Source organism: Gossypium raimondii, chromosome 10 (assembly GCF_025698545.1).
Source record: "Gossypium raimondii isolate GPD5lz chromosome 10, ASM2569854v1, whole genome shotgun sequence".
Taxonomy (NCBI): Eukaryota; Viridiplantae; Streptophyta; class Magnoliopsida; order Malvales; family Malvaceae; genus Gossypium; species Gossypium raimondii.
The window spans coordinates 47,355,585-47,379,358 of record NC_068574.1 but is presented as its reverse complement, the minus strand read 5'-3'; the positions used below and the strand labels follow the sequence as shown (position 1 = coordinate 47,379,358).

General features: G+C 31.5%; 1 protein-coding gene and 1 long non-coding RNA gene across 2 annotated transcripts; both read right to left on the bottom strand.

The window, feature by feature from the left end:
* Window positions 1-6,636: 6,636 nt before the first annotated feature.
* On the bottom strand, window positions 6,637-9,285 carry LOC128033746 (uncharacterized). The gene is made up of 2 exons (XR_008189776.1): window positions 7,678-9,285; window positions 6,637-7,088 (listed from the first exon to the last, which is right to left on the bottom strand). It is a non-coding gene; the product is annotated as an uncharacterized LOC128033746 (long non-coding RNA).
* A 488-nt stretch (window positions 9,286-9,773) lies between these two features.
* Window positions 9,774-10,612, bottom strand: LOC105777970 (major pollen allergen Bet v 1-A). The gene is made up of 2 exons (XM_012601510.2): window positions 10,322-10,612; window positions 9,774-10,235 (listed from the first exon to the last, which is right to left on the bottom strand). Exons 1-2 carry the CDS (start codon window positions 10,500-10,502, stop codon window positions 9,937-9,939), a joined length of 480 nt encoding a protein of 159 aa, XP_012456964.1. The 5' UTR covers window positions 10,503-10,612; the 3' UTR covers window positions 9,774-9,936.
* Between the last annotated feature and the right edge of the window lie 13,162 nt (window positions 10,613-23,774).

Genomic DNA, 23,774 nt, shown 5'->3' with positions numbered 1-23,774 from the left:
ATGTAATGAACTTTCAAATTTGTGATTTTTGACAGTTTGGATAGAAGTACCGATACTAGGGACCAAGGTATCGATACTTGACCAAATGAACAGTTTTCTAAATGGATAAAATGTCAATTTGGTATCGATACTTGTAACAAGTATCGATACTTAATTGTTAGCTTCGATAATTATTCTCAAGGTATGATAAAATATTTTGAACCATAATTTTTAGGTTTTTACATAACACAAAAATGATATCGATACCATTCATTAAGTATCGATACCAAATTTTCAACGTTTTGAAAATTTTACAATTTGGTCCTTATTCATACTCACATATATTATTTTATCTTTTTAGGCTTGATTTAGTCCCTGTATTATTCTTAATTTTTATTACTCAAGTATTGGGATAGTTTGATGTTGTTATTTAAATTGAATGAAATAATTTTTGTTTGAATGTTCGAATTTATGTAGTAGCATCCTGAAATTTGGATCCAACGACCGGACCGGGTAAGGGCTGTTACAAATGTCTTGCTTTAACAATATTTGTTTTAGTACGGTGTGATGTGTCATGAAACTAACTAAAAATTTGACTAAGGTAAGTAAACCTGTCAATTAATAATATAGCTACGGTGAACAAAGATATCATTCCCACGAGGACTACAAGTACTAGTAATTATCGTCTTTCTATTATTTAACCCAACAATTTGAATGATTGAGTAAAAATAAAATTAACTAATTTTAGTAACTAACGAATGTGACAAAGAACAAATCATGAAAATAATCGAATAACAACCAAGAAATGAAACAATACCCAGGAAAGAATCCGCCTAGATTTCATTTGTCACTACCAATCTAAATTACGGAATTTCTTTACTTAAGACCTTGATCTGTAGAAATCCCTAAATTATGCTAATATCTCTTTCGAGCATAAAAGCAACTAACTCTAGGTTGATTAATTAATTTTTTCTAATTAAAACCTATGTTATTGGATTAACTCATGCTATGGATTCCTCTATTAGATTTGACTCTAATTCGGTAGATTTATGTTGTTCTATTTCTAGGATTGCAAGTAACTCCACTCAATTATGCAAGATCAAATTTTAAACGGGGTCTATTCAACCACCGATTTAAGCACATTAGAAATATCAAACCAAGAATTAGGCACACATAACTAAGAACAAGAAACTAAATATTTATAACCGACAAAATCAATCATAGGGTTCATCTCCCTAGGTAATTAGAAAATTAGTTCATACTTCAAAATTTATAAGCGAAAGAGACAAAGAAATTCGTGATAACTTCCTAAGAAATCAACTAGGAATCTTCAATCTTGATAAAAATTTGCTTCCAAGTCAGATTCAATTGTGTTTTTCGAGTTGTTTTCTTGAATATTCTCTGACAGCTCACTCATATCTTCTTATTTTTATCATATTTACATATTAGAATGCAAGAAAAACCTAAAAATCATGATTTTCCAAAGTTGATGTGAAATCCCATGCAATCAAAACGACTTACCACATGCTCATGTGGGTCATACGATTGTATGGAATGGTCCAACCCTTGGGGCTCTTGTAGCTTGCTCCGATGCTCCGATTTTCTCTCTTTTTGCTCCCAAGTGCTCTATTAAGCATCAATATATGAATTTAAAGGACTAAAACCATAAAGTTCACAATTAACATAGGATAATCACCCAAAAACGTAATAAGAATGAGGTTAAAACATGTTACTTTTAGCACTTATCACAGTGGCATGCTTAACATGCATTCAGTAAACAATATTAGTGGTATGCTTTGGATACATTCAATAAAACAGTACTGGTGGCATGGTTTATATGCACTAAATAAGAACAATAACATTTAATGGCATGTGTACATACAACATTATACAATTGAACCAATAGCATGCTATACGTGCATTCAATATGCAACACAGTAGACATGCTTACATTTAGTCGGTAACAATAACAAATAGGACACTTAACAACACAAGTCACGAAATGGCATGCATTTAGCCAACCAATAGAACAACACACAATCAGCCTACATGTAACAGACTTACACAATCGATTTCCTAATTTTAAGGCCCTGTAACATTCGACCATTTACTAGTGGGTCACTTAGTGCTTTCGACCAAATTATGACTACATACCATAATCGACCACTTCATGGACAGCATAATGCCATTTGGCCATGCGTTGAAATTACACACAACATTCTGCCAACTTGTGAATAATCATACAACTTACAGTAAACATGAAAACATACAAAATTTAGGGCACACACCTTGTATTTGCAAATCTATAGCACTACTAAAAAATTTGCAACTTTCATGCCTTAGATCTAAACATATCTAGATCGGATTTGTACACAACATGAACGAAATTTAGTTAAAACCAGCCTCTAAACACCTCTGTAGGGCTCGGCCAAAATGAGTATTAACAGTGGCCAATCAGTTCCAACTTTCGGGACCTCTACTTACTCTATTTCAAAATATAACGAAGATACAAATGAGTTCCAATGTCACTACTAATTCGAGAAGTTTGGATTCGATCCTTCAACATTTAAAACACACAAAAGTTAGTATGTAAAATTCAACCAAGGCACAAGCACAATTGGCCACAACAGAATAAAAAGAAATGAAGACAACAATGTAGATCGCGTTAAAAATCAACACTTACACTTCACCAACTTTAGATCTATCATGAATAGTGATCACAAAATTAAAAAAAACACTAAAAATAGCCTAGGGGGATTCAACTAAAGATGGTAAAAATCAATAGCCAAAAATGAAGAAAAAAATGAGAAGATTAGGGTATAGAGAGGCGGTAATGCAAGAAAAATTGCAACAACGAAGGGCTTAAATGTGCGGCAATAGGAGAAAAATAGAAGCAATAGGTAGCAAAGAAGAGTAGCAAAATAATGAATAAAAAGGTGAAACTAAGGAGGGAAACAAAGGAAAATAACACCACCAATAGAAAAGGAGAGGGGCAGCACGACAATGGTGGATCCATTGGATATAGTTGGCATGCCATAGGATTTGTGAGTACTCACCATTGTTTGAGTTATTGTGAGCATATGGCTCTTGGTGGACTGATTTGTTTGGAGTAGATAAGGGAGTGTTGAGCTTGAGTCTCCACTCATTGGGTTATTTGAGGCGCTATAAGGGAGTGTGTGGCTTTAGCCCGCTCAATTCGGAGTACTATGTTTGATTTATGAAAGTTCAGAGATCCGTTTATCTAATGTATAATCACATGTTTGCTGATTGCCATGGATGTATTATGCCAATATAATTGATTGGTTGTGCCAATATAATTGAATGTTTATGTGTTAAAAGATTATTTTACTTGCCATGAAAATTTTGATTCTTAACTCTTGAAATAGCATGTGATGTTATAGTGAAATGTTAACATATTGTGACTAAAAATTTGATGCTTAATTTCTTTGATTTATACATAATTGGGTGCAAATTACTTGATGTTTTTACTATCATTTACTGATCTTTTTGAGCTCACACCCTTAAATTTCGTACAGAGAATTTTCGGGTATAAGGAGTCAAGAAGATAGTGCAAGGGTGATCCAAGAATAAGGCTTTGTAGTGGCTTAAAAATTTAATTCAGAGACTATAGAGGGGCATTGTGATGCTTTTGGGACTAGTGTTATTTTACTTGTAATGGACATTGGACATTAAATTTTGGACTTTAATTTTAAAAATTTTATAATTGCTTTAATACATAATTTTATGTTTAATTGATGTTTGATTTATAGTATGTTGATGAGTGTTCGTACGGTGGTTGATAACACAGTGTATGAAGAATGTATTTTATACTAATAATGTTTAATTGAAGCTTAAACAATTACATCTTTAATTATTATACTAACAATGCTTAGTAAACAACAAATATGTTGATGAGTGTTCGTATGGTAGTTGATAACATGGTGTATTAAGCATGTATGTTGATGAGTGTTCGTACGGTGGCTGATAACAGGGTGTATGAAGCTTGTGTGAATTAATTGTTGTTTACTAAGCATGTAATTAGGTGCTAAATTTTGATTAATTGTTGCATATTTGTTGTAAATAAATTAAATTGGAGATGTGTAGATGTTTATGGTAATGAATTGTAGCTATTTCAAGTTTAATGGGTAATTAAAATATGTAAAATCGGGTAATTATAGCTATTTCAAGTTTAATGGGTAAGTAAAATATGTAAAATCGGGTAATTAAAACAAATTTTTGACAAAATAGGTGCAGTGGTTTGCACACGGACGTGTGGGTTTTTGGGGGTTTGATTTTTCGTTTTTGTAATCTAGAATTCTAATTTGCTTAATATATAATTTAGTCCTTAAACTTGATTAGAATAATTGAGGCCTTTAATGATAGGGAAAGTTGGTAACATTTTTGGATTAGACTTGTAATCTGTTAATATTTGGTAGAAGCACTCTTAATTTTTAATTTGGAAAATGTACTAAAAGTTTGTAAAAGTTATGATTTAGTCCCTAATAAAAAACTTCAATTATACATAGTAAATGAACTCGAATTAAGCTAAAATTTTTAGGGCTTACATAATTTAAGTAGAAGAATGTCGGTAACTATTTAGATTTAAAACCAGGATAATTTAATCTTAGGTGGTAAAATGACCAAAGTACTCTTAGGTTTTAATACTTAGGAAAATGTTTAAAAATGATTCACAAATTGCTTTTGCATTAATAAATGATAGTTAATTAGTCATAAATAAGGTGTTATAAGGTTGGGGGTGTGCGTTGAGTGGTTTTTAGCTGTAGAGTCGCTTCGATGGCTAATGTAATGCTTCGAATTCGGGTCGGTCTGTCCCGGTCGGGTTTGGGATGTCATAGGAAGGAAACAAAGCAAAATGGTACCACCAATGGAGAATGAGAGGGGCAACATATCAATGGTGATAAAACTACATTTTGGGGCAACACGACAATGGTGATAAAACTTGATTGTGATATAGTTTGAAATTCTTGTTGGTATGATTATAGCAAAAAATATGTTTAGTTGGAAAACATGTGCATTTTGTAGATGGATTAAATCATGCATTGGTAATTTGAAATGGCATTTTGAGTATGTATATAATATGCTTTTGAAGTTTATATGGTATGCCCATAAGTTTTGATAAGTGTGTGCGTTTGGTGATTAATAGAATGAACGTTGTGATATATAAATATATAATGTTTAGATTAATTGAAAGGTTTCTCTTTGTTTTATATGTGAGTGAGGTGCCTTGAGGCATATTGGTTAGAATTAGGATAATGGTACATTTTTTGTAAGCTTTTGGTGCATTTTGAATAGGTTGAAAGAATGGTTAAGTAAATACTTAAGGCATAGATGAAAATTTTGGTTTTTTTAACTTCCCTAATAAAGTACCCAATTGCCTACTTAGTTACTAATCGTAATAGGTAAGATGGTTAATGGATCATGGAATATTTGTAATGGATGGAATGAGTTTTATGCATATCATAAGTGCACCAATATGTATCTATGAATTAAAATATAGGTTTGAGCATGAAATGAACTTTCAAACTTGTGATTTTTGACCATCTCGATAAACGTATCAATACCAGAGACCAAGGTATCGATACTTGACCAAATGAACAGTTTTCTAAATGGGCAAAATGTCAATTTCGTACCGATACTTGTAATAAGTATCGATAAAATGTTTTGAACCATAATTTTTTGGTTTTGGAAGAATACCAAAATGGTATCAATACCAAATTTTCAAGGTTTTGAAAATTTTACAGTTTGTTCCTTATTCCTGCTCACATCTATTATTTTATCTTTTTAGGCTTGATTTTTTCCTTGTATTATTCTTAATTTTTATTACTCAACTATTGGGATAGTTTGATGTTGTTATTTGAATTAAATGGCATAATTTTTGTTTAAATGTTTGGATTTATGCGGTAGCATCCTGAAATTCAGATCCAACGACCGAACCGGGTAAGGGGTGTTACAAATGTCATGCATTAATAGTATCGATTTTAGTACAGTGTGATGCATCGCAAAACTAACTAAAAATTTGACTAAGGCAATTGCACCTATCATTTAATAGTATAGCTACGGTGAACAAAGATATTGTTCCCACGAGGACTACAAGTACTAGTAATTACCGTCTTTCTATTACTTAACCCAATAATTCAAATGATTGGTTAATAGTAAAATTAACTAATTTTATTAACTAATGAATACGAAAAAAAACAAATCAAAAAAATAATCGAATAACAACCAAGAAACAAAACAATACCCAAGAAAGAATCCACCTAGATTTCATCTGTCACTACCAATCTAAATCGTGCAATTTCTTTACTTAACACTTTGATCCGTAGAAATCCCAAAATTATGCTAATATCTCTTTCGAGCATAAAAGCAACTGACTCTAGGTTGATTAATTAATTTTTTTCTAATTAAAACCCCTATTATTGCATTAACTCATGCGATAGATTCTCATATTAGATTTGACTTTAATCTAGTAGATTTATGACATCCTATTTCTAGGATTGCATGCAACTCCACTCAATTACGCAAGATCTAATCTTAAACGGGGTCTATTCAACCACCGATTTAAGGATATCGAACATGGATTAATACTCTAGAAATATCAAACCATGAATGAAGCACTCATAATTGAGAATAAGAAACTAAATAATTTTTGTGTAAAATAAAAATTAAATGACAGAATCCATCATAGGATTCATCTCCCGAGGTATTTAAAAATTAGTTCATACTTGAAAATTTATAATCGAAAGAAACAAAGAAACTCGTGATAACTTCCTAAGAAATGAACTGGGAATCTTCAGTCTTGACAGAAATTTACTTCCAAGTCGGCTTCAATGGTGTTTCTCGAGTTGTCTTCTTAAATATTCTTTGACGACTCACTCCGATCTTCTTATTGTTGTCATATATACATCTTAGAATGCTCAAAAAACCTAAAAAATCATGATTTTTCTAAGTTTAGTATGAAATCCCGTGAAATCGACACGGCCAACCACATGCTTGTGTCGGTCACATGGTCGTGTAGAATGGTCTAGCTCGTGTAGCTTCTGTAGCTTGCTCCAATGCTCTAGTTTTCACTCCTTTTTCTCCCAAGTGCTCTATTAAGCATCAAAACATGAATTTAAAGGATTAGGAGTATAATATTCACAATTATCATCGAATAATCACCCAAAAACACATTAAGAATGAGGTTAAAACTTGTTACTTTTAGCAATAATAACGGTGGCATGCTTTACATGCATTCAGTGAGAACGGTAACATTTAATGGCATTCATACAAGCAACATTATACAATATAATCAATAACATGTTATACATGCGCTCAATAGACAACATAGTAGACATGCTTACATGAAGTCGGTAACAATAATGAATAGCATACTTAACAGTACAAGTCACGAAATGGCATGCATTTAGCTAACCAATAGAACAACACACAATCAGCCCATATGTAAGATACTTACACAATCAGTTACCTCATTTTAAGGCCCTATAACATTCAGCCATTTACTAGTGGTTCACTTAGTGCTTTCGGCTAACTTATGACTGCTTACCAAAATTGACCACTTCATGGATGGCATAATGCCTTTCGACCATGCGTTGAGATTACACACTACATTCAATCAACTTCTAAATAATCATACAACTTACATTAGACTCCAAAACATAAAAAAGTTAGGACCCACACCTTGTATTCGCAAAACCGCAGCACTACTCAAAAATCCACAACTTTCATGCCTTAAATCTAAACAAATCTAGACCGGATCTGTACACAACATGAATAAAATTTGATTAAAAATAGCCTTTAGGCACCTCTATAAGGTTCGACCAAAACAAGTATTTATAGTAGCCAATCAATTCAAACTTTCGGGACCTCTACTTAACTTATTTCAAAATATAACGAAGATACGAATGATTTCTGATGTCATTGTTGATTCGAGACATTTGGATTCAGTCTTTCAACATTTAAAACACATGAAAGTTAGTATGTAAAATTCGGCCAAAGCACAAGCACACTCAGCAACAACAGAATAAAAAGAAACGAAGAAAATGATGTGGATCGCATTAAAAATCAGCAATTAGGCTTCACCCGCTTTAGATCTATGATGAATAGTGATCACAGAATTAAAAAGAACACTAACAATAGCCTAGGGGAATTCGGTCAAAGGTGGTAAAAATCAACAACCAAAAATGAAGAAAAAGATGAGAAGATGAGGGCATAGAGAGGCGGTAATGCAAGAAAAATGGCAACAACAAAGGGCTTAAATGTGTGGCAACGGGAGGAGAAAAATGGAAGCAATGAACAACAAAGAAAAGCAACAAAATAATGAGCAAAAGGGTGAAAGAGAGGAAGAAAACAAAGCAAAACAACACCACCAATAGAGAAGTAGAGGGGCAACACAACAATGGTGATAAAACTAGGTTATGAGGCAGCACAAGGTTGAAGAAAAGAGAGAAAAATTGAAAGAGTAGAGAGAAAATGAGAGGGTGGGATGACAAGAGAGAAAAACAAATGAGAAAAGCTGACAGAAAAGAAAAAATAATATTTATACCTAGGGTACCTAGGTAGGGGTGGCACAAAAATAGGGATGAGAGAAAAAATAGCAAAAATTAAACATTATGCAAGGGAAGAAATTTGAACTGAAATCTTAAAGATAAATTTTCTATCTCTTAATTATCTTTTATCCATCAAACCAGGAACTCATTTTTTGAAATAATTATGCAAACTTAACAATAAAAATATGGGATGTGATAGATTGTTAGGTAGTTTTACCATATTGGGATAATAACGGTTGTTTTGATTTGGAATAGTTTATTAAAAGATTTCAGATGCAAATAAATAGCCCGTTAATGTATAGTTTTATAACACCAATAAAAATATCTTTCCAGATTCTCCTTATCTTATATGTTCATTAAAGTTTCTCAACCTTTGACTTTATAAAGGTAGTGACATATTCTCCTGAACAATAAGCTATTTTGATTAATCAACTATATGGATATTTAAGTCTGAAAATGCATCTAATGCATGCGTACTTCAACCTCTATGCAAGAGTTGACTTATTTGTCTAAACCTAAATATTCATATCATGTTTAAAAGAGTTTTAAGAGAAATATTAAGTTCAAAAATGAATTTAGCTTTAAAATATGAATGGTGATTATTTTTGAAGTTAAATTTTTTATATATTATGTAATTTATAATGTGTAAAAGATTAAATATAATAATACTATAATTATTGAAGAATAACAAATTATTACTTTTCTTAAAAATATGAAGAAGTTTCATCCGGAGTGATTAACTTTTCTATTATAAATATGAACAAGTTTTGTTAAAATTTGATATTTATATTTGAAATTGAAAATTTATATATATATTATTTAATAGCATTTTAAGTCCGTTCGAAACTTAACACGACTATAAATACCTCCACATTTAATATTTTAAAATTATTTTATATATTTAAAGAATCATAATCATAACCGATATTTTAATATTCTTTTATATAAAATGTTAGTAACCCTAATAAAAATAACATAAACTAAGAGTTGTGGACTTGGTCTTGCTGCCCATATCAAATTATGAGGTGGAAATTTTAGTCAAATTTACTTTAGGTTCATGTCTTGGAAATACTAGAGATTTTAGAGTGTATTACTCCTTGTTTAACTCAAACGATAGATGAAAAAATATTGCAGAATCCTTGCAAAATATATACCATTTAAAACCAAGTTTATATGCTTATTTTATTTCATTATTTATACCAAAGATGCTTCAACTCAAACTCTATATTAAAAATGAATTAAGATGACCAAAGTCTGATCACCATCACTTTTATTGGAATACTCCAAAGACAGTTTAGAGTTCAAGACGAAAATAAAATATCAAAACCACACCATTATAATCACACCACCCTTTAAAAGCATGCATGAGAATTCAAAGGAAGCTATATCTTTAGTTGCAGGCATCGGGGTTTGCCAAAAGATAAGCTTCAATAGCCTTGTAAACTACCTCACTCCCTTTAATGAGAGTCTTGATTTCATCTTCGGTGATTACATAGTCGCCTGTGGTGTAATATTTTATTGAGCTCTTGCAAATGCTTCCTCCATCTGCAGCTGCCACAAACTGGTTCTCATAGCTGATTTTCTCAAGCTTGTCCCCTAAAGGCCCACCTTCAATCATACTGTAACTGTATGAAAAATTGTTTTCGTCGTGTCCTCCAATCTGGTGCTTCATATATTGGTATGGAAGGCCTAAGCAAAAAAATACTTGTTATTCGATATACTCGTGTTGATCAAAAAATAAGAAATAAAAAGATTGTGAAAGTTAAAGAACTAACCTTCAACAAAGGTGATCTTTACAATACTTCCAGGACTAGCATCACCTTCGAGCTCAACACTCTTGACTGCATGAGGGGCAGCCGTGGGCCAAACCTTGGCAGCTTCAAGAACAAAAGCTTTGAAAAGCCTGGCTGGAGCAATTGGGGAGGTTACCTCAAACTCATAACTCACAACACCCATGATTCTAATACTACTACTAGAGGTTTTGTTTCTAAGTTTAAACGGAAGAGAAACAAATAAGAAAAATGGATGATTGAATAAGTGTTCTGAGGTGTGGGATGAAATGTGAAATTAAAATGGTATTTATAGACTGAAGCTTAAGCTTAAGAACAAAATTTATTTCAATTTTTAATAGGAGTTATATCCACTATAATTATTAATTTTCATTGAATTTGTAATAGTCAAGAAAGGCAAGCAGAATTTCTTGTTAAATATCCAATCGGTGACTTCAAATATTGCATCACTTTGGCTGTTACTTATTCTTTTTCATGATTGTCTTGTTTTTAAATGCTTAGATAAATAAATATACGAAATAATGAAATGGGCTGATTGAGACTTTCCATTCAATTAATTCGTTAATTTACTGCAAACTGGCAGACGGTTGTTATACTGTTTAAATCAATCATTTTGCGTTAATTTATTATTGCGAGGATAAATTTCTTTTCTATTTATTTATTTATTTTATTATTTATGTTTGAAATTTGTAGGTTTTTTTTTAAGATTGATTCTCCTTTCCGTTCGATTCTTGTTTTCCATTTGGGAATATAATGTACTTTGTCATTATGTTAAACACTTGTTAGTAGAATAATTATTTTGTATTATTATTTTATTATATCTTAAAAACATATCATTATCGCTCTAGACTTATTTGTAGAATATTATTATTCTTTGATAGTGATTATTTTTATTAAATTCAAGGTAGATTGCATCAGTTACATAATTTTTAAAAATTAGCATATTCTAAAATTGATATTGGAGCTCTATACTCGACTCGAGCTCAATCGAACATCTATTTTTAAGTTCAAGCTCAATTTAATTCTTTTACCAATTTTTATACTGAAGCTCGAACTCGAGCTCGAGGTTAACTCAATAATAAGCTTAAGGTTAATAATATATATTAAGGGCAATGATGTGATTTAATAATATAAAAACTTGAAGAGCTCAATAAGGATCGCAAGCTAGTCGAGTCAAGTATTATTAAGCTTGAATTTGACTTGATCGAATTGCTCGAGTTGGACTCGACAATTATCGAATTGAATTTGAATTTTTTTAGTCGAATTTGAGTAGCTTGCGAGCACCTATCTCATTGAAAAAGACTTTCTAACATACTATATCTTTTACAATACCCCTCTGAGTTGACAAGAAAACTTGCACAAACAATGTCTCCTAAAGAGCATAAGTTACACTACACCAAAACAGGCTTTTAGCGGCACTTTTAGTGGTGTTTGGACAAAAAATGCCGCTAAAAATCAAGCATTAGCGGCGCTTTACACAAAACGCCGCTAAAGATCAAGCATTAACGGCGTTTTTTGGAAAAACGCCGCAAAAAAACCTAAGCCCAACTGCATCGTTTTATGACCTATCAGGTCTTTAGCGGCGTTTTTGAAAAAGCGCCGCTAATGCTCAGATCTTTAGCGGCGTTTTTGAAAAAGCGCCGCTAATGCTCAGATCTTTAGCAGTGTTTTTGAAAAAGCGCCGCTAATGCTCAGATCTTTAGCGGCGTTTTTGAGAAAGCGCCGCAAAAATATTTTATCTGTTATTTACTATTTAATTTGTTTATTTATATTAATTAAAATTTAATTTATTTTTAATTGAATATTTGTTAAATGGATAAATTTGAAATAATGACACATAGAAATAATTTGAAATAAAAAAACATAGAAAAATATTTTTAAAAATGGAATAATTAAAATACTATTATTTAAAATAATTTTAAAATTTTTAGGTAGATGACTGATTGATTTTAATTGTAAAAATACGATAGTATTAATTTTAAAATATTTAATTAATTATCATTATAGTTTAGGGTTTAATATATATGGTTTAGGGTATATGGTTAATTTAGGATTTAAGGCGGTTTAGGAGTTACAATTTTAACATTTATAGATTATGGAATTAGGGATTAGGGATTAGAGATTCTAGTTTAAGGGTTGTGATTTAGGCATTAGGGGTTAGGGTTAGAGATTAAGAGTTAGGGATTTAAGGTTTATGGATTCGATGTCGTGTTAGGCTTTAGGGTTTAGATTAATTAGTGTGTTTTAATTTTTATGAAATAAGGTTTAGGGTTAGGGTTAGGATTGAGTTTAGATTAATTAATGTTTTGAATTTATATATTAGATAAGGTTTAGGGTTAGTAGTTAGGGTTAGGGGTTTAGGTTAGGGTTAAAAGTTAAGAGTTAGTGATTTAGGGTTTAGAAATTGAGGTCGTCGTTATGGTTTAAGGTTTAGATTAATTAATATATTAATTAAGTTATTATATAATTGTAAAAGAGGGTTAGGGTTAAAGGTTAGTAATTAAGGGTTAGAGGTTAAAGGTTAATTGCTTGGATAATTCTAACTTAATAATTAATTACAGACCATTTAATAATTTTTTTCTTATTAAAATCTATGATATTTATTTTGAGAGTACTTAGTTTTTTTTATAAAAAATTAATTTTAAAAAATAATAAATATTTTATATGACTTAACTAATAATATTTAACAGATAAAATAAAAGATTTTTAGTAGAACAAAATATAGTCATTTTGTTCAAAATAAAATAAATTTTTAACAGATAAAAAATAAACCGCAAAAATCATTTTAGAATGGCGCCATTTTACCCCAAATTTTCCCCCCATGAAATCCCTAATCTTCCCATGGCCTTACCCGTTCCCTTTCTATTCACCAAGTCCTGTCTCCTATTACCCTTTCCCCTCTCCCTTTCTCTCTTTCCTCTTCACCTGACCCTATCAAAGAAACCCAGCTTTCCATCTCGATACCAGACGACGATGTTTTGAACTCCTTCTTCATCGTTTTCTCTACTTCCCCTTCTTCTTCTGCTCTCCAATGGCTATCCCCGCCGCAAACGTTTAACAAAAAAACACCCTTTTGTTTATACCCAATGCCAGTGTATCCACGCGCGTTATGTCTTTTTAATTTGTAACCAAGATTATCAAGGTCCCTAAAGGCTTCGATTATGAGCTTTACAATAGAACGACATCAACAGGATTTTGGGTCCTAAGTCTTCTTGTATCTCTTTCAAGGATTCTGCTTGTAGGTGCATTGGGTACATGGTTTCCAAGAAGAAATACATCTATATATACCATTGATGATGACTTCTTTGTAAGCTCAACCCTTGTCTCTTCCCTGTTCTATTTTTTGTTTTTGAATTTTGGATTTTGGTGGGTTTCTCCGAAAACAGTCTTCATTTTAAAGATCTGGGTTTGATCCAACTTTTTTAATACTATTTTACTTTTGGTTTTAAGTCTCGGATCTTGATGTATGGATCTTTAGATCTTGACATTGATTTTGGAATTTTGCATTTTGTTTGATGTTTTGGTCACTTTAAAAAGTTGTTTTCTTTAATGTAGTTTCCTATCTTTTATTTGCTATTTGGATATGCAATTACATAACATCTTTTGATCTGTGTTCCATGTTATGTTTTCAACTCAATTCCTGCTTTGGTTTGTCCAAAATTTAGTCATTTACCAATGTAATATATAAGCCTTAGCTACCTTTCCTAATAATGTTATGAAACATAGTGTTTTCTTCTTTTTTATTGTCTTTCATGTTTGATTTGTAAATCTTGAACTGTTGGTCGATTTTTGGATGCATAATATGTGTGTCTAATTGCTTTAGAGATTATTTTAGAGCTTATATTGAAGACATATGGCATTTCATTTGGTAAGTTTAAAGGCTAAAAAAATAAAAAAAAATTAAATGGAGAGCTAAAATAACTTTGTTATAAAGTTGGTGGAGGGCCAAAAAAACCATTAGACTAAATAGAAATAAACATTTAAATACTAAATATATAAATATATATTAGTAATTTGATTCAGTAATGTGTCACCTAAGGACAAGGCATAGTTGAAGCTGTCAATAGAAATCTATAAATTAAAAAAGAAAAAAAGTCATAAAACTCCCTTGGAATCAGCTTTTGTCAACTAAACACATAAACAAAATAAATAAAAAAACAAGTTCTGAAACATAAGATTGGGAAAGGAAAGAGTTACCCCATGAAATGAATGTTTGTTTGCGAGCCATTATAGTGGGAAGTGTTCCTTTTCTTATAGATTTGATGGGGAAAATTGCCCACTATTAGCAGATTTATTGTTCTCTCATCAGCCACTTTATGTTTTGGTAGTTTTATTTCTCAATATGATATTAACTAAGGGATGAAAGATTTTGTTTGTTAATGTGGATTATTCATTAAAATGCTTTGCACTGACTCGTCAACAAGAATCTATGTTAAATGCTTATTGGTTTCTTGATTTCTTCAAACTAAGGTGATTTATGTGGATTTTGTTTTTAAAACGGGAATGAAGCATTTGGTAATTTATGTGCCCATAAATAACATAACACTTATGTTGCAGGAAAGATGTGCAGTCTTGACATCAGTAGCTCTTGTAGCTCGAATATTGCATAGATCTAGAACTAATCTCCAATCATTGCTATTAAAGAGTAATACAATTGTAGTTGAAGATTTCTTTGTGCACTGGTATGGTTCTCAATTAGTCATTTTCTATCAATTGGGTTAAGAAAATGCAAAAAAAAATTATACTTGTGTGATTTATGTTGACTTATGGTTTAGTGCTATGTCCGAACAACACTAGAATAGTTATTTATAATAGTATTGGACCACCTCTAATCCATATTTTCCTGAAATTAAAAAATACCAGTAATAAGAAACACTTTGCCCTCTCTTCTTTCACAAAGGATGTCCTGGTTTCTGCTTTGTCTTATTTGTATATGTATAGTATTAAATAAATGTCAAAGTAGTATGTGGTTAAGATTTTAGTTCCACCTTTCATAGAAAAGCAAGTTGTTAATGCTTTGTAGACATAGAGATATATTATAGATAAAGACAGGGGTCATTCTCTTGGATCTTCCAAGTGAGTCTGTAAGGTATGTCGAGTAAATTTAATAATTTCCGTTTTGTTGCTTCATTAATTTGGTACATTGAACCTTTTGAACATATAGACTGACTTCATAATATATTCAAGCGCTTTCTTTATTACTTTATACTAAATTCAATTGAATCATTATTTGGTATGATGTGATGAAAATCATGAATGATAAATCGATATTCGAAATAGGCTCCTTGTTGCCCCTCCCACCGAAAAATGGCCCTCTGAGCAGTTGTGGGATCTCAAATTATGAGGACTTGGATTCTTGAAGACCTTTGACACTATCTTGTGCTAGATTATTATGATGGCGGTGTCAAGTTACTCTATGTAACTTATGATTTGTAGCTCAAATATTTTCTTTAATCAGTACAAAATGATGACAAACACGCAGAAAGGGGCTCGATTCATGAAGGAAGCCGATTTTTTTGTTCAAACAGTTGAAACAAAATTCAAAGATCGATTACTCCTAATAACTATTAGAGCTTTGATGAAGGTAGCTCTTCCCGTCAAAGGCCCTCCTATTACTTTCATCATTAAAGCTAAAAATAGATAGACCAAATGTGTCACTTCTCTACTCTCTGTACAAGCATGTATACCTCTCAAGTCCTTGCTCCCGCCACTCAACCCCGCTCAGATAGCCCATGTAATAATCTACATAGCATAAGCTAAGCTGCCTTTGTATATATAAATATATATTAGTAATTTGATTCAGTAATGTGTCACCTAAGGACAAGGCATAGTTGAAGCTGTCAATAGAAATCTATAAATTAAAAAAGAAAAAAAGTCATAAAAACTCCCTTGGAATCAGCTTTTGTCAAATAAAAAAACAAGTTTTGAAACATAAGATTGGTTGGAGAAATGAGAGATCTTTCTTCTCTAATTAATAAATTGAGAGGTTCAAAAGATTCTATTCAAGTGTGAGACAGAAGAAGCAAATTTATGAAGGCAAGCTATTAGCCTGTGTAAGGAAAGAGTTACCCCATGAAATGAATGTTTGTTTGCGAGCCATTATAGTGGGAAGTGGTGCATTTAAATGAGTGAGTTATACACTGCTTGATGAGAGTGCAACTACCTCTCATCTCTCACTATTTATTTAATAATTGTTAAATATTCTTATTTTTATATCATATTCATGTTATCTTTTAATGATATTTTGTGTCTGTCTTTTTTATTGCTTTCACGCTTTTTATTGCTTTTATTCTTTTATTTTATTTTTAAATTGAAAGTGTTCATGAATTAGGTTCAACCTATTAAAAGTTATTCCTATATGAAAATGTATATACTTTATCATTAAATATAAATAAAATAAAATAGAGATGGAATCAAATTAAACCGATTTACTTTGCATTGGTATGACCATTTTTAATTTGGGCAAATAAAAGAAGGTCCTATAAGGGTTTCATACTTAGCTGGAAAGCTAAATATATGATAATATATCATATTAAAATAATTTTTATTGCTGAGCAAAATGTGTGTGTGTGGATTATATCTTGCTGAAAATGTTTGCTCCATGTTATTATCGTATTTTACATTTTCAACATTTTCTTGTGATGGCAACTCTCTTGTCTTGTGTTAGAACTTTAATTATTAAATCAATCTGTCTCTGACATATACTCCTAGATATGCTAGATATTGGTACTAACAATCTAAAGCTAATTGAAGACCCACTTTATGAGTAAAATATGTGCTTATTTACTTTGTTATTCATAGAATGGAACAAATGAAATGCTTGTTGGTACTTTGTTTTATTTACCGATTGTGGAGATTTCTTTTGACATGTTTCTCTTTGGGGGTTAGGACAGATTTAGGACTAAGACAACCAAGGTTAGAAGGGGAAGAATATTTATCAATTATTGATGAGTTCATCGAAGCGATTTTAACACGTTAACTGAGGCTATTGTACGTGTTTCTCTCTTTCGAAGTGAGACTTTTGTTTTATGTTGATACCATGATGTTTATTTGATGGTTACCCCATTTAGTTTGAGGATTTTCAAATGAAGTGGGCCTTTAAAACTCAAACGCTATCGGAAAGGTTTTGCATGTTTAATGATGACGTCATGGTGAGCACTTGGCCCACAAGTTGCTACTTTTGTGGATAGGATTAGATTCTAGTGTAACTTAGATTGCTGCAGCATCACTATGAATGCCACAAATATTAGAAAGTTGTGCTTACTTAATTCTCTTAGGGAACTGCTGGAGTTGCACTTGCTGGATTGTTAGGAACTGTAAGAGCACAAGGTCGATCTTTGGATGATTTTCCAAACCACAAGATTGTTGTGGTGGGAGCTGGAAGGTATTTGGCTGACTCATAAAGCTTGGTCTTTCAATCTTTCACCATAATTTTTCTACGGCTCCTTGCATCCATTCCCTCACAGCTTTATTTCTCATAAAAACTTTTCTTTCTGGCTTCCAGTGCAGGGCTTGGTGTTCTTAGCATGGTTGTTCAAGCTGTTGTAAGGATGACAGAAATGCGATATAGTTGCATGAAACTTCTTCATACTTGATAAAGATGTACAATTTTGTACCTCCTTTCTAGCTTTTTTCATCCTATTTGTGCAAAGACTTTTATGTTCTTTTAGATATGTAATGTCCTTTCTCTTGTGTAATGAAGTTGTGGATTTTATGAACTAATCATGTAAAAATGTCTTGCTAGAAAATCATCTGCGGATTTCTTTTTACGATATCTACTTCATTCATAGTTTTCTTTTTCTTTTTAGTTTCTTACTTCTACGAGAAAATCATTATGGTTTGACTCTAGGAATCTAAATTTTCTAATTTTTAATTGTGTTATTAATTTATTATTTTAAATTCTAAAGCTAAATTCATTAATTTTTATATTTAGTTTTAAAGTTAAGATTTTCATAGAAAATTTAATTTAAATAATATTTTTTATTTATTCTTAACAAGTATATTTAAAGTTCAAATTTAAAAAATAAAACATAATATAATATTTATCATAAAAATAAATATTATTTGATTAAAATATATTTTTTTAAAGGTTATGTTTTTAGCGGCGTTTTTGCTAGAAGCGTCGCTAAAGGTTTATTCTTTAGCGGCGTTTGTGGCTAGAGCGTCGCTAAAGCTCACGATCTTTAGCGACATTTGTATCTAAAGCGCCGCTAAAGATCACGATCTTTAGCGGCGTTTGTGATAAAAATGCCGCTAAAGGTCAAGATCTTTAGCTGCGTTTGTGACAAAAGCGCCGCTAAAGGTCATGTTCTTTAGCGGCGTTTGTTATAAAAGCGCCGCTAAAGGTCATGATCTTTAGCGGCGTTTTTTCACATAAACGCCGTTAAAGTTAGCGGCGTTGTCAATAGCGGCGCTTTTTGCGACGCTTGTAAAAGCGCCACTAAAGGCATAAAAAAGCGCCGCTAAAAGCCTGTTTTGGTGTAGTGTTAAGGCTTGAATCATTCAGATAAGCTTCCTTTTATAGCTTGATTCGATTTGATCCATGAGTAAAGGGATGATGATTGTTTCGATTCCAATCCGAAGATCTCTTGCTAAGTGTAGCTTGGATATCCAAGATGAGCTGATAGATATCCCAATCAACTATAGAATTTACAACCTAAAGAAATTTGTTGCCAAAAGTTTGCCAACTCTAACATTGAAATTTTTCTGATTAGTCAATGCAACAACCAATTGGCACTGGTGCAAGAACTCCTAAAAATTGCCTTAACAAAAACTATATTTTTTTAAGTATTATTTTATCTTTAATTAATTTAATCAAAATAAGATAAATAATAAAGATAAGAGTTTAATATTTATGGATCACTTGAAACGAAGTGGTTACATTCCACAAGAACTCTCTTTTACTTGACTGGTTGACACCATAAAAGGAAGTCACCTCCAAGCCATTCAACACAACATACAATAGTTCAAGAAGTCCAAAAATTCTCTGAAGAAGTCTCTAGAGAACTTGAAGAAATTTTGACAAACACCTTACCTGTTCTAAATAAAAGTAGCCTTCCAATATGATTCAATTAATGAGAAGAAGCCAATGCCATTTCTAAAGAAAGTCATAATCCAATCTGATTCAATTGAAGAAAGAAGGTCCAAACCCATATTAAGAACAAGTTAACACAACACATGAACTTGAAGCAAACTAAATCCATCCAAGATCAAGTCTAGACGATCCTTGGATCATCTAGAGATTGTAACTTCTTTTCAAAGTGATAAGTAAAATTTGACTCCAAATTTTTAAGTCAATTCATGACTTGAAATTTTTGTGTACAAATTTCTGGCACACCTGGTGGGACAATCTCTACCTTTCATATGTTCTATTGACAAATCAAAGTTCAAAGTTACAATTACCTTAAAGAATATCATCATTATCATTAGAAAACCAATTTGCAAGCTTGTTCAAACTAATCTTGCAACCTATTCGACTTCATTGTCATGCACCAATCTCTCTACTCATTCCCATTGCACTAAATAGAAGACAAAAGCCTTTTTAGAGTTATTCAGTTAGACTTCTTCAATGCTCAATGGCAATCCACTTTATGGTGCTTATTCACCAACTCATAACTTATAAGAAGTTTATTTTGATTGATCAACTATAGCTTGCTAATTACCATTCAAAGAGAAAGATAATCAACCAAGCGTCAACTGCATTCCCACATCTCCCCCCAAAGCCAAATTTTGGAGTGATGAATGTCATGAAAACTAACACTAAAACCTTGAAATAATAAGTGGCATCTTTAGCAAAAATGGTAAGGAACATTACTATAAGCATAAAAGGAATGGATGATAAATTGCTTTCATGATGGCTCATATTGAACATTTAAGTGGAAGCAACGGAACTTCTTTGTAACACCCCTAACCCGGCCCGATCGTCAAACCCGAGCTACAGGATGCTACGACAAAAAACATAACATATAACATTAAAATATACCCTTAAACATACAAGATTTCATGTAAACATCTTATACAACAAAGTATCATATCACTCATATTCAATCTGGGTTTCAAACGGACTTGCAAAAGCCTTTAAACCAACCCGAGAAAATGTAAGTACCTAATTGTAAACTATACAAAAAGTATGAAAATTTCAGTAAATAAGGGTCACACGATAATGTTGCCAGACCTTGTGATAGGCTGATGCCCTATGAAGCTAAGTGACATGGTCGTATTATCAAACTGTGTAACAAATTGATGCCGTGTTATCTTGAGTCACACGACAGTGTCGTCAGGCCGTGTAACTAATTATGGTCGTATATCCCAAATATAACCTAAATTAAACAAACCAAACAGTTGTGTCATATGCTCGTGTATGGTACACGGCCGTGTGTCAGGTCGTGTGTACCTACATGATCTTTTTCTAATAAGTCACCTACCCCTAAATTTACTCAAGTCACAAGCAAGCATTAGATCATTAATCAACTTGTTCAAAAACATGAAAAAATATACCAAAATACAATCTTATCTTAAATGGCTAACTAATAAGCCACAATTGTCACCTCAATTAAAAATTTACAATAAAAAAGTTCATCACCATTCATACCACCATATTCATACCATAAACATTTTCACATGATTGCCATTTCAAATACCAAAACAAAACATTTTTAAACACATACCATAACCTTATCTTAAAGATCAAATAACTTAACCAATTCAACATCTATTTCATCCAAAGTGTTGCATATAAGCTCAAACATACAACATACATTGCAAATATATATACCATACCTATCCATTCCATAATACATTAAAACTTAATCTATAGAGCAAGATCAAAGCATTACATATGTAACCAAACCACAACTTGCATATATACATATGTAACCAAAACACCTATTTACATGCCACTTGTAACCTATTCTAAAATAGTAAAAAATCTACCGAGTCGTTGAACGGATAATGTGAGCTCTGACTTGATTCAACCTATTACAAAACTTCTGATGATTTACAAGAAATCAAACAAAGAAAACATAAGAAATACAATACTTTGTAAGTTTGTACGAAAATTAGCGTAACTTACCTGAGTCTAATATAACTTAAGCATTGAACATACAATTTATACAATTAAGAACATGGTATTCATTGATGGCCTATACAAATCACAAACCAACAAGGTTAGTTCCTTCACAACATAAACATAAAACATTTCCATGTTGATTAATCACATTCAAGTGAACATTCTTGGTACATATATCACCATTCACTTATAACAAATTATACTATCATTTATGTTTTATATGCCCCATTTTTTCCGAATGAACTATAGCAAAATAATGTTGGATACTCGGGATAGAAATGTTCACACGAGCTGTGAATATAATGCTCACACAAGCTATGAAAATGAGTATGCTCATACAAGTTGTGGGTCGAGATGATAGCATTACACTATGCTTCAAACGAGCTATGAATAATTCGTAACAAATTCAGGGCCTTAGCCATTGATAAGGCATCCAATACCAGCACCCAAAACGGTAATAACCTTAATGACATGTTATTCGTATCTTAATCGTTCACTACATTCATACGGGCCTTATTCTATATATGTAACTTCTATTCATTTGAACATCAACATATTAGCTTGAACTCAACTATATTCATTTCCGTTTTCAATCACCAACACTAATTATACTATTCCTTACAATTTGATCCATCCTATAGTCAAAATTATTGCAAAAAGAAATTTAATCACAATTATACACAAAAGTAATTAAATCACAAAAGCAATAGTTAAACTAGATTATACTCTATACGAACTTACCTAAATTGAAACGACAACAAACACGACACCAAGGACTACTCAACAATTTTTCTTTTCCCACATTTATCTACCGGTTGATCCGTTTTTTGATCTATAATATAATATAATTTGATTATCAACTTCAATTATCTTATAATTTCAAAATACATGCACATTACCTTTAAGTAATATTTTACATTATTATCCTAAATTTTACCTTTTATTCAATTTAGACCCTAAAACCAAAAGTTACATATTTTTCACAATTAAACCAAAAATTTTAACATCAATTTCCATATAGTCCCTTAATGCCCCTAAGTAACTAAATTTTACAAAAATTCCTTGTTAAATTCAATATTTTATCAATTCAAACCCTAAATGCAAAATTAACAAAATTCACTTAACAAAATAGTTCTAAAGCAATTCCAAGCTCACAAATCTACTATTTTCTATCAAGAACACCCAAAATTCATCAATAGTAACTTTTACAAACATCAACAATTTTGAAAATGGAGATATGAGTTAGTTAAGTTAAGCTACAACGATCTCAAAAACATAAAAATAATAAAAAATAGACTTACATGCAAGGAACCAAAGCTTGACTGAACCTTGGTTGTTCAAAAATGGTGTTTTGGCTTTTCTTTTGTTTCAATTCGGTGGTAAGAAGAAATATGAGAAAATGATGCTTTTAATTTATGTTTTAATACTTTTTATTTTTACTTTTAATATTATAAAATCATTTTATTCACCTACCAAGCCACTAACCTTCCATCAAAAAATAAAATGGTTTATTTGTCTTTAAATCCTCAAGTTTGTATTCACTAAGCTATTTAATTAATAAAATATAGCTCAATTTTTACAATTTTTACAATTTAGTCATTTTCTTTAATTAATTATCAAATCATTAAAATTTCTGACCAAACTTCAACCCACTAATATAATAGTGCCGTAAATATTCAATAATAATATTTATGAGTTCGATTTATAAAACAAAGTCTCGATACCTCATTTTCTAAAACCACTAACTTTCAATATGCACCACTTATACCTTGACTAATTGACCAATTAATAAAATCTATAAAATTAAAGATTAACTATTATACTATATTCAATTCTCTCATCAAAATTGTTGTCTCAAAATCACTGTTTTCGACATCACTGAAAAACAGGCTATTACATTCTTCCAACGAAACTTAACATCAAACTCTTCAAGAATTTGGTGAAATCAAAGTTGTTGAAGAAGGACCTCAAAGTATTAATTCATATCAACTCGGCTCATAAAAAGACCATCAAAGATCAAGTTGAAAGTTCTACCTCGCCTTTATATACATATTCAAATCCATACACATAAAGGACCAATAATTTGAAGATGCCAAAAAATTATCAACCTCCAAAATTCCAATAGTTTGATGGTAAAGAAAATCCACATTAACTTGTCGCACACTTTGTGGAAAACTTTATTAGTGCCTACACTGATAGAGATCTCATGGTGAAGCAGTTCATTTGATCATTGAAAGGAAATGCTTTCTATTCATACATTGATCTTGAGCCTGGAATGATTGACATGTGGGAAGAACTTGATAAAAAATTTCTTAATAGATTCTATTGCACTGGTCGCGTTGTCAGCATAATTGAGTTCACGAGCTCAAG

Excerpts from the sequence above, each read along its gene's own strand:
- LOC105777970 (XM_012601510.2), bottom strand. The coding sequence starts at position 10,502 with ATGGGTGTTGTGAGTTATGAGTTTGAGGTAACCTCCCCAATTGCTCCA. Across the intron at positions 10,236-10,321 it reads AAAGATCACCTTTGTTGAAG|GCCTTCCATACCAATATATG; the intron begins GTTAGTTCTTTA and ends TTTTTTGCTTAG.